This window comes from Boleophthalmus pectinirostris, unplaced genomic scaffold (genome assembly GCF_026225935.1).
Source record: "Boleophthalmus pectinirostris isolate CB_2022bp ecotype Guang Dong unplaced genomic scaffold, ASM2622593v1 HiC_scaffold_6, whole genome shotgun sequence".
NCBI lineage: Eukaryota > Metazoa > Chordata > Actinopteri > Gobiiformes > Gobiidae > Boleophthalmus > Boleophthalmus pectinirostris.
Genome location: NW_026571447.1, coordinates 13,442,509 through 13,454,331, shown reverse-complemented (window position 1 = coordinate 13,454,331; position 11,823 = coordinate 13,442,509). Strand labels below are relative to the sequence as shown.

The 11,823-nt window shown below is 37.9% G+C and overlaps 1 protein-coding gene across 1 annotated transcript in view; it reads right to left on the bottom strand.

Moving 5' to 3' along the window:
• Positions 1 to 11,823, bottom strand: part of si:ch211-1i11.3 (mitogen-activated protein kinase kinase kinase 5) — a 30,998-nt gene that overhangs the window by 3,356 nt on the left and 15,819 nt on the right. Inside the window, exons 15-27 of the mRNA XM_055163680.1 lie at positions 10,485 to 10,612; positions 9,418 to 9,554; positions 9,079 to 9,184; positions 8,849 to 9,006; positions 6,463 to 6,664; positions 5,519 to 5,690; positions 4,266 to 4,431; positions 3,286 to 3,471; positions 2,795 to 2,900; positions 1,614 to 1,833; positions 1,064 to 1,179; positions 275 to 372; positions 127 to 203 (exon numbers count right to left, since the gene is read on the bottom strand). Of these exons, the coding sequence (XP_055019655.1) occupies positions 127 to 203; positions 275 to 372; positions 1,064 to 1,179; positions 1,614 to 1,833; positions 2,795 to 2,900; positions 3,286 to 3,471; positions 4,266 to 4,431; positions 5,519 to 5,690; positions 6,463 to 6,664; positions 8,849 to 9,006; positions 9,079 to 9,184; positions 9,418 to 9,554; positions 10,485 to 10,612 (1,872 nt within the window). The remainder of the gene's footprint in view (positions 1 to 126; positions 204 to 274; positions 373 to 1,063; positions 1,180 to 1,613; positions 1,834 to 2,794; positions 2,901 to 3,285; positions 3,472 to 4,265; positions 4,432 to 5,518; positions 5,691 to 6,462; positions 6,665 to 8,848; positions 9,007 to 9,078; positions 9,185 to 9,417; positions 9,555 to 10,484; positions 10,613 to 11,823) is intronic.

The window sequence follows — 11,823 nt, the reverse complement described above, 5'->3', positions numbered from 1 at the left end:
CTTCATCCAAAAATACCACATAACTACAGTGAAATAGCACTTTAAAACTGTCTTTGCATAAAATCATATTCTCTTCTTGATTGTGCATGAGTGGCTGTGTGAGGAATAAGTGTGGAGGCAGCTCACCTTATCCCACAGTACATCAGATCATCCCTGCAGGCCACAGCAAACAGAATATCCAAGGTGAACTCATGGGACAGGAGCTAGAATAAACACGACTGTGATTTAGCAAGACATTGGCTTAGCCATTGATGCATTCATTTGTAAGACCTACCTTGTCAATGGTGTCTTTATCTACAGGGACAGACTTGAGCCAGCGTGCCATAGCCCTAGCCTCAGGAGTAGAGCTGTTTTGAGGACAGGAAATTTCATCTATAAAAAACAAAAAACACAAAAAGTATTAAAAGAACTGACAGAGTTGTGAAAACCATTATCCCAATATACAAGTCAAGTTTGAGCACATTTGAGCTGACTGGAGCCTCCAGGCAAGGTGTGGCTGAGACTCACTAGCACAAGTTTGGAGAAATGTTACAACCACAAGCTACTATGAGTACTAAAGAAGCAATCGAGACCATGTTACGACTTGAGTTATGAATCACGTGTGCCTTTTGTTATAGTGTTGAGATAACTGTGCAATGGATTAACTGAAAGGAAATTTAACATAGGGAACATTTCCCAGTATTTCTGAAGGAATAAAAACATGACATTTCGTATTTGAATTTCGTATCTCTACTGAACTCAAGGTAAAAGGTAGATTGTTTCTTGAAAAACTACAACGATATGACATCACAAGGTGGACATTGGGACACTGGTGGAGAATTTTGAGCTTTGGAGATGTTGACAGACTAATAATAAAGGATTATTCAAACGTGTGAATGAAACAAAACACAACTCCCAGTATGTTTTTGAAAAGGCAACATTATAACATGGCTTAAAGGTCACAGGAATCAATGTTATGTAATATAGGACCTTTAATTAGTACACACACAATATAATCAGATCTTGGATTGAACAGTACTATGACTATGTTTACCACGACAGTTTATAATGTACATATTGTTACCAGTGCTGGTGTTTCTTGAGTTCTTGAGTGCATCTATCTGCTGCTGTTTCCTCTGGAGGGACTTTCTCAGTAAGTCCTGGTACTCCCTCTCCTTCTCACTCAGCTGCCTCAGCAGTCTGCCACACACAGGAACAGAGCTCACTCAGCACTAAGCACCATCAATATTACTTCATGTTAATCACTAGTTTGTCTCCAAGGGTCTGATAATTTACACTGGAACACTGTCACTTTATAATTAAATTGCACAGTTTAACTTTTCTGGTAGCGAAAACCGCACCGCCAGTTACTTGTCTCCATGGAGATGTTATTGCTTTAGCTCCAATATTCCAAATTATGGCATTAAACTTTTCAATTTCCATGGTGACCCCACGCACAGTAAGAATGCATGTTTTTATGCACTTTGAGCAATAAAAATACCCATAACTGAATAAATGCATCTTATATAAGTTTAATACCATATTTTGGAACATAACGGGCAAAGCAATAGCATCTCCATGGTGTCGGACCCCCAACCTGAAGACTCACACAGTGTAACTTTAAGTGAATGTACCTGCTTGTCTCTAATCGCAGCTCTCTCAAGGATTCGCTGAGGGGACAGTTTGGGTCTGAAGGAGGGCTTGGGATCTGATTAAATGTTGCTGTGGGCTGGTTGTCAAACTGTAAACGTCCCTGTGGTTCTGGGACATTTACAGGCGTATCCAAATCTGCTGGCTGCTCCTCGGGACTGCAGTCTTCGACCTCAAAGGAAGACTGCAACTGAAGCTTGAGCTCTGCAATAAAGATATACATTTACTGTTATGATGTTGTCCAATATTTGCACCAGAAAGAAAAAGTTATTGCATGTGTCATCAATCAAGTCAGTGTTTCTCAAAGTGTGGTACACGTTCCACTGGTGGTATGTCAATTCTTTCAGGTGGTACTTGGATAGCGCTTCAGTTTGTTGATTTACCTAATTTGAAGTTCTTTTTAGTAAATTTTTTTCCATCTTTGGATAATCATTGTGTAGAAATACCGTGGAGATGACGTAGTCCATTTTTAGACCTGGTTTAGCCCTAGATTAGATGTGGAATAGTCCTGTTATATATTTTAGTTTAGTTCTGGTGGTATTCGGAAAGCCACATTTTTACTTTGGTGGTACTTTGGTGTGAAAAGTCGGAGAGTCACTGGCCTAAGTGAACAATCTATGAACATGGTAATAAAATGTATGAAAATAAACACTAAATGTTTACCATGTTAAATGGTATAATATTGACTACCCATTGACTAGGCCATACTTAAACATATGTCATTATATTAAATGTGCAGTCATTTATTAAATTTTAACTTTCATTGTCAGTAATGTTATTTTACTTAAACATAAAAAATATATATAATAATAAAAATCACTGTGTTTTTCTATATATATTCTGAAATACTGTATCTAATGGAGTGAGTTGTGTAAGGCAAACACTAGAAACATACATTATAGAAGTCATATTTTGCCTATTGGCAAAATGTTGGTATCAATTTACTGACAGCCCTATCTTATATGTGTGTATGTGTGTGTGTGTGTGTGTGTGTGTGTGTGTGTGTGGGTGGGTGGGTGTGTGTGTGTGGGGGGGGTGTCTGTGTGTGTGTGTGTGTGTGTGTGTGTGTACACAAACGGATCTGTCTGTCTGTCTGTACTTTATTTAGTTTTTTTGTTGGTTTTGTCACTAATTGGCATCGTAAAACTTTAAATTTCGCTGGTACCTGGAAGAAGAACTGTTATGGCATCCTGTACAGCTTGCCTCAGCAGATTATCCAAAGCAAACATCCAATGGGGCTTCACCTGCTGCTGTCTCAAGACTTTCTTCACCTACACATAGAGAAAAATGTGGAAAAAACAATGTTCCTCTCAAATACAGCCAACAGCTTTGACCACAAGGGCTGTGTCTCAATTCTCTTTCCTTGCTTCCTTCTCCTTGATTCCTCTCCTCGATCCTCCATTTTCAGCTGTCAATCAAATGTGTCATAGTAAATGGTGTCCCAAAGAAAACCACAGAAGGAAGGCGTAAACATGAGGGAGGCTTTACAAGGCAGACATCAGATAAAGTTAAATTTTAGTCAAATTTTATTGGTCTCAGTGAGGAGTTTATATCCTCACCCATTTCCTGCAGAATCAAGGAGAGGAATCAAGGAGAACGAAGCGAGGAAAGAGAAATGATACACGGCCAAGGAAAGTGTGAGCTCTGGCAACTTACTGCATCCTGGAAGCTGAAGAGCACCACCTGCAGGCTGTTCAGGGGTACTTTTTCAGAGAGCAGCCTTTTCCGCAGGTTCAGGAGACTCATGGTCAGCTGTTTCTTGTCTGGGGAGCGGATGTTGTTTCGCAAGCAGATAATGAGTTCTGTAATGTCTTCGTCAGAGAGGCAGGACCCATCCCCATCCTTAGAGAGATGAAGAGATTTATTATTATAAGTTCTGAGCATTGATCATGTGTACTGTAAACACTACAGGGAAAGCAGTCAGCCATGTCATATACTTTGACAATGTTTTGCCAAGTCACATGAAGAAGCTAGACAGAAATAAGGAAGAGAGTCTTGAGTTATTTTTACTCGGTGGAAAAATGTTACCAGTTATCTGCCATCATTTTAAAACTTAAAAATAATAACAACATAGACCTTAAGGAAGATGTTAAGATATACATATAAACACACTAGATTTAAAAAGTACTATTTCTGAACACTATCAATAACTTGCACTGCTTAGATATCTGTGGGTTTCTGAATGATGAAAAGTTAGGATTAGGAACATTAGCATAGCAATTATTCAAAGCAATGTTGGGTCCATATAGCAATAAGCTGCAAATTCATACCATAATAAAACAATATTATTCCTTTATATACTGTACTATCTGCAAGATAGCTGCCATAAAAACAGAACAGCTGTTTGGTGCATATTCAGCATATAAAACATTTCAGTTAGCAGTTAAACAATGCTATATAAGAAAAGATCATGGTCACAGCACTGGTCAAACATCCAAAGGCATCATATAACAGGAAGCTGCAATTTTAAAGCACAATTAAACCAATATTATTCTTATATTATACATATATACTGCACTTTTTGTAAATTAAGAGCCATAACAGCATACAGCTTACAGCATACAAAACATTTCAGTTATCAGTTAAACAATGACATAAGGGAAAAGAAAATTATATCACAGTGTGGTGTGTCTGACCTCTGGGCTGGACTCCTGGACGTTGCTGACCACCAGGCTGATGTAGTCGGTCAGGACCCTGTACAGGGTGGCCCTCCTCTCACTGTCCTTCCTCAGCATGAACAGACCCACGCTCTCCCCTGTGGGGCAGGGACTGGTCAGGTCTCCAGGAGACTCATCAGGCATCCTGGTCAACAATGGAAACAAGCAAACACTGGATTTGATTTGGACTTAAAGGTGCATTGTGTAACTTTTCTGGTGGAGGGTCTGTCAAATGCTTTTCTCAGTAGAGATGTTATTGCTTTGACTGGAATGTTGGAATGTCACAGTATGGCATTAAATCTTTTTATTTTTATGGAGACCAATTCAGGACAACTTACAGGTTAGATCTGTGGAGAAGCAACCCTGTTCACAGTCAGAATTCCTGTTTTTCTAGGTATTTTTGAGCTATAAAACCACCTGTAATTGAATAAATGCAAGGTAGAGCTGTTTAATGTCATACTGCGGACCCTTCTGGGCGGAGCAGTGACATATCCATAGAAACAAGCAGGTGACAGACCTCCTACCAAAAATGTACACAGTGCACCCTTAAAAAAACTTTTTTCAGTTATAGTGGACAAAATAACTAATTTGGTATATGTAGGGAAGATAACTTGTATTACTGGATACCACTGGCAATAAATTACTATGGTATCAATAACGTGAGTAAGGGCTTTCTGACAGTATTGACTGAGGTAATTTATTTCACTGATTCTATGGAAAGAGCTTCTCACAGCCTTAGGTTTATGAATGAATTATTTTTGGTCATTATATAGCCTACACCCATATCATGCCACAAACAATATAACAAATAAAATAGAGCATAACCAGGGAGTAATATATTGTATACAAAAACATTTTAATTTTAATTTTTTCTGTTATGTGTTTTATAATGTGCAACTCCACGATGTGATGTTTCTAGACAAAAAACTGTCAAACCTTATACAAGGCATCCATAGTATAATCTCATAAATCATATTACTTATTATATTAGTTCACCAAAGTCCTGCAGTTGTTATTCAAAAAAGGGAGATGTGAATCAATTTAGTATCTCCTTGATCAGACACTGTATCTGCCCCTAAGTGCACTCACAAAGCCATACAATTTTGGCAGATCATACAAAAACAATGCCTTAAACACAGAAGCAGGAAACCACCAGCTTATAAAAACCCACACTTCAGAGCTCACACATAAGGTGATGCATTTATAGGTTCAGACAGTAGTGCTATACTCACGACAGGAAACTGCTGGTGCTGGTAGGGCTTTCTGATATTTCATCCACTTTCAGACCAGACATGGTTCGTCTGAGGTCCAGAGAAGAGGACAGGTCCACGAAGTCAGAATAAGAATCTTCTACATCTTCTACGTGGATGGACACAGGCACAGAAAGGCTCCTCTGGTAATCAGCTAAGAGGAAAACAAGACAGGAAACAATTACAATCATCAATCAGTAATGCTAAACTATGCTAATGGAGCTAGCGTAAATTCAGCCTGGAAAACCTAACCTCGCTCCTGTCTACCCAGAGTTTACCTGTTCCTGCCTTCCTGACCTCACTCCAAATACTCACCAAATACTTCATACCAATTTAAACCCCCACCACCCCACCTCTTCCCCAGAACCCCTCGGCTTTTAGTCCTCTCAACGTCTATTTTACTCTCCTCATCCTCTCATCATCCCCTGCACTCTCCTCAGCTTCAACTCTATTACCTCCAGTGCCCAGGCACCGGGGAAAGACTAAGCAAAGATCTCCTAAACATCATCTCTTCGACCATGCCCTAAATTGCAGTGTCTTTTGCTGTGGTCAGAGTGCCAAAGAAAACTCATTCAAGAAAGCTACCACTGGTGGAAGAAGTACTGTACTGTTGTTACTTAAGTAAAAGTACAGATACCAGAGCAAAAAAATACTCAAAATAAAAGTATCACATGAAAAAGTCTATTTAAGTAAAACTATTAAATAGTATCTGTTTAAAAATGTAGCAAAAAAAGTAGTCTAAAAAGTACAAGTATTTTGCGCAGATTATAAGATCTAATAAAGCTTCAAAATGTGATGATGTTGATAAAGATTTGTTGATGTTTTTCCTTTGAATATTTTGTTTGCTCAAACTTCAATCCTGTTAAAAAAATGTAGTGGAGTAGAAAGAGAGCTGCTCTCAAATGTGACGAAGTAAAAGGTCTTACCAGAATATAGTATGTCATTAGCTTCAGGTTCTTGCGGGGGTCTCTGTTTCTTTCGTTGGGAGGACTTGAGGAAGGAGTCAGCCAGCAGCTCTTTGGATGTGGCTCTTTTGTCCGGGTCTGGGTCAAAACATCTCATTATGAAAGCTTTGGCTTCGTCAGACATGCACTCAGGGACAGTGGGGTGGATCTTGAACATGCCAACCTTAACACAAGAGATTTAGTGCATAGATGGTAAAATACACTGATAAAATATATAGGTAGTCAATCCATTAAAATCACAGTTGATACTTTGCAGCTGATATCATCAGCATTCCCAGAGGTGTAATACTGTAGGCTCTGCTCTCAAATTGGACTTAAACCTGAATTAAAGTAACCCTTTCATTCAAGCTTTTATTATTATTAATAATAATAATGCATCAGTTTTATATAGCGCTTTTTTGGACACTCACACAAAGATGTTTTACAGAGCATTATTCATTCACTCCATACCTGGTGGTGGTAAGCTACTATTGTTGCCACAGCTGCCCTGGGACAGACTGACGGAAGCGAGGCTGCCAATCTGTCCCATTGGCTCCTCCGATCACCACCATCACTACACACACACACACCACTTTCATACTAAGCAATGTGAGAACACAATTACAGTTTTTTGCGACTGGTGCCCCACTGTGGCACCTGATTAATTATTGCCATAAAAAAAACTATGTAATTGAGTTTAGAGCATCAAACATGGCATAGTTTTGATATAAAATACAATAAAAAAAAACTGCAAGGGCCCATAAATGACCTCATAAATAACCCTAATCAATCTTTCTCAGAGCACAATCTTTAACAGGTCTTTTCATTTTTGTCCATATTAGTTTGGCATTTTGTGTATAATTTTCCTTGTCAAGACCTGCACATGTATTGCCTGGCAAATCCAGAATGATGATAGATCTCTGTCTGGCCCCCACGCCCTCTGTTGTGTCTCAAGTCAAGGCCAAATGTGCATGTACAATGAGAATTGTCTTTTTTTTTTTCAATGACACATGTGAAATGAAAGAGTTCATTGGTCACATATAATTGAAAAATAAAATCTACTTTATAGTTTTTCAACCGCTGTGATTTTTTCCTTTATATTTCTGCTAGAGATGGACCATGTGTGTCTCTGACGGATTAATTCATCTGTCAGTCACGCCCATCTGAAAACTGGAAGATTCACTGGTAACCAGACTCACATCATCGTAAAGTATTGAAGAAGTGTGTATTCTAGACCCCAGGCAAGCACAGATGTGTACAATCAGACAGAAATCAGATTACTGCCCTTACTGACATTCCAGTAATCTGATCACTCCATTTTTGTGTACACATAAACTGTACTTCGCTGCCAAGAAATTCAGTACAGACAGGTTTTAATTACAGAAAAGATCTTGAGTTGTTTAAACATGTACACATGCTCTGATACAAAACCTGCCTGAAATCTTGCCAAGTTTACATCTTTGCAAAGTTGGTTAACATTGACATTATTTGGCTCATACTGCAATGCAATGCAGAGGCATTTGCTATGGGATGTTAAAACATATACGGATAGTCCATGTTCTGCTTGCAAAACTTGCCTGTTAATGCAGTTAATGAGTGTTTTGTCTGGAGGAGCGGTCTGCTGTGACTGGTCATTCAAAGCGATGAAGATTTGGGTTTTTTTTTTTTTACAGGACATTTTATGGCTAAAGTTAGTGTTAGGGAAATGGTTATGGTTAGAGTTTGGTGTTGGAGTTGGCTAAGTTTACAAACAGGATTACGCGAAGGTGTGAAAAATGGTAAAGGTTAGGGATAGGAAAATATTTTAGGTTAGTTAGCATGTTGGCAGAAGTGACTTAAAAATATGTATTTGTCACCTATTAACATAATCTCATTGGGGTGTTCTACATGTATCTCTATTGGCATAATGTTCAAGAAATACAAAACGGATTTAAACAATGCATTTTCAGGAGCCTGTGATCAATCCGAGTGTTCATGGTCACATTTAGATGTTTGATTTTCAAAAAAAAGGTGAGAGTGTCTAACTGAAAAACTGTTGGCTAATGCTATCTAGCTTGTGAATGTAATCTTATGTGTGAAACATGTTTAACAACACAAGTCAGCTCACCTTTAGTTCCAGATAAATCAGGTCTTTATGTCAGACTGTGTTAAAATAAAATTCAGATTAATGCCTAACTTTAGTAACAGAGGTTCAGACAGCACAGTGTCTACAGTTAGCCTCACACCGCCAGGAGATATTGATGGCAGTATCAATATTTTAGGCATGTTCATAGCAAGCACAGGGTAACAAATTACCATAGCAACAATGATCACCATCACTTCCATCCCTCCAGACCAGACTGTCTAGCACTAACCGTCTGTGCCTTACCTTAAACATGGCTGCCTGGGGACTTCCCAGCTCGTGAAATGGCGTCTTGCCAGTTGCCATTTCAATAATAGTGCACCCCAGAGACCAAATGTCAGCTGGTTTCCCATAACCCCGCGGCCCCTGGTCGATGATCTCTGGGGCCATGTACTGAAGCGTTCCTACACAAAAATACACTGATGTTAGACACTTCAAATACATGTAAAAAGTGCATTGTTTAGTTATCTTCTCACCAGCAAATGTTTCTGTACAAGGGTTGATTCCTGCCAGTCTTTTTGAGGTTCCAAAATCAGAAATCTTGAGCACACCACTATAAGTGTTTATGAGGACATTGTCACCCTGTAAGAAGACATCATATTGAAAGGTATACTGCAAAACTTTTCTGATGGAATGCCATCTGCTTGCCGTCATGGACAGCTTATTGCTTTGGCTGGAATGTTCTACAGGATGGCATTAAACTTATTTGTACTGCATCTATTACATTACAGATTACACAAAAAGTTACATGGTACAGCTTCAATAATTAGCTGATAGTTGGTATAGTGATTTGTTGTCAATAACTTTATTTTTACCTTAATATCCCTGTGCACAATCTGGTTGTCATGGAGATATTTGAGTCCTTCCAGGATCTGTTTGGTGTAGAAGATAATGGTGGCCTCATTGTCTTTGAGGGGACCCCATTTGGAGCGCAACAGGGAGGACAAACTTCCTATAGGAACAAGAAGAAACCTTTGATTTAAAGTGACAAAACAAGCACAGAAATATTATGGGACTTGTCAATTTATGCCAAAGGATTAATACAATCAACAGTAAAGGAACCAATGGAATGATTCAATGGACAATTTAAAGTAATAAAATGTTGTTGTTTTGTTGTCAGTCAACATTGTCAGTGTTGTTGTTTCAACAATTGCACCACTGGGGGTTAGGGTTGTTATTTAAAAACTGATCCATGATATATTAAATGTGTAAAGAGCTCCTCAGTTAAGTTAAAGCACATTTTATGTTTAAATTTGTTTTTTCTTTCTCTATGGTAAATGTACATGTTTTGAATGTCTTTCCAAAAATTAAGGCAAAATGTTGTGATTTCTGAAATTTTAAAATGTTCCTAATGAAGTAACTAAAGCAGAAAACTTTAGAAACTCAGAATATGGTTGTAAATTAGCAAAAATATGCACATGTCAATTCTGTAGAATCTCTGTCTAACAGCTTTACAATGCTGATGATTTCACTGAATCATCACATTACAGATTTTTATTGTGCAATGGAATTTATTTATTGTGCAATGGAAGTACAGTACATAGATTAATTTGAGTCGTGGCAAAGTGTATATATACTAAATAAGAGTAAGCTTAATAGAAGTTTATATATTTGTATTTTATATATTTATATTTATTTGTGCCACATGACATTCCACTGGGTTATGCTACTACAGTTAGCAGGATGCAACTGGTGCTACTCACTTCCTAAAAATGACCTTTCAATTTGACAAGTGCTCAGTATCAGTGTTGGCTGAACCCCATGAATGTTCTCTTGTGTATATTAATGTGCTGATTACAACATTAATGTAAATTCTTGTCAAATCACTGGCTGTATATGATGTATCCATGTATTGGCATCATAAGTCATAGTATCATAGTACCTCCAGGGACCTCCTCCATGAAGATCTTAATGAAACCATCTTGACTGACGGAGCCTAAATACTGGACTATGTTTCTGTGCTTCAGCCTTTTGTGTAGAGCTATTTCTTCATGGAGCGGCTGGGAATATCTGAGGGAAAACAAAATCGATTGCTAAATTAAAAGGTCCTATTTCATGCAAAATTGATTCTTGGGAGCTTTAAGTCATGCTATAATATTGTTACCTCAGCACCCTGGAGTTGTGTTCTGTTTCATTCACACATGTTTGACACACATGTTAACCAATTATCTGTCTGTCTACATCCCCAAAGCTCAAAATGCTCTGTTCCAACTTGTGATGTCATGTAGTGGTAGTTTTCAAGTTAAAAAGTTACCTTTGTTCAGCAGAGATCACCATTTCCAGGGCTGAAATCATCTAAAAGAGTTTAAAAACACTGTGAAGCACTTCCTGTATCTCCACATCTCAGACGGTGGCACAGAGGATGCAGGATTTATGTGTTAAACATGTGTGAATGAAACAAAACACAACTCCGGGTATGTTTTTGATGAGGAAACATTATAACATAGATCAAATTAATGTAGGTCTTTTTACAATTTTTTGCAGAGATCTAAAAGATAGAAAAAACAGAAAGTAATGTTGATGTTCGCACCATTTTGGACAACAGAGAGCTTTTGTTTGTATTGTTTTGTCAGTCAGTCATGAGGAATTTGTGCTCAACTTTCCAACACACCAACCGGGGAGATCAAATATGACAGTGTATTTTATGATAAAGAAATGCTTAATTTTTTTTCTCCAAAATATTCACGAAGATGTCTATTACTTGGATAAACGTTTTCATAGCATGAAAGAACAAAAAGAAGTATACACTGATCTGAAATCATCATCATACTTCAAATCCCACAGCTACCAAATTCAGTTATTCTGACTTTTTAAAAATTGTCTTACCCAAATTATTCATCTAAATTACTTAATTACTTAATGAGAAATGTATTAAATGAATCTTTTATTGTTACTAGCCTAAGCCTTTCAAACCAATAGTTAAAGGTGTACTATGCAACTTTTGGTTGGGGTCTGTCACCTGCTTGTTTCTATGGATATGTCAGTGTTCTGCCTGGAATGTTCCACAGTGTGGCATTAAACAGGTTTACCTTACATTTATTCAATTACAGGTGGTTTTATAGCTCAAAAATACCTAGAAAAAACGGCATTCCATCTATGAGCAGGGTTGCCTCTCCACAGATCTGATCTGTAACTTAGTCTGGTTTGAATTCCATGCAGAAAGTAATAATACAAAGTATTAATACCATACTGTGAAGCATTCCAGACAAAGAAATAACTTC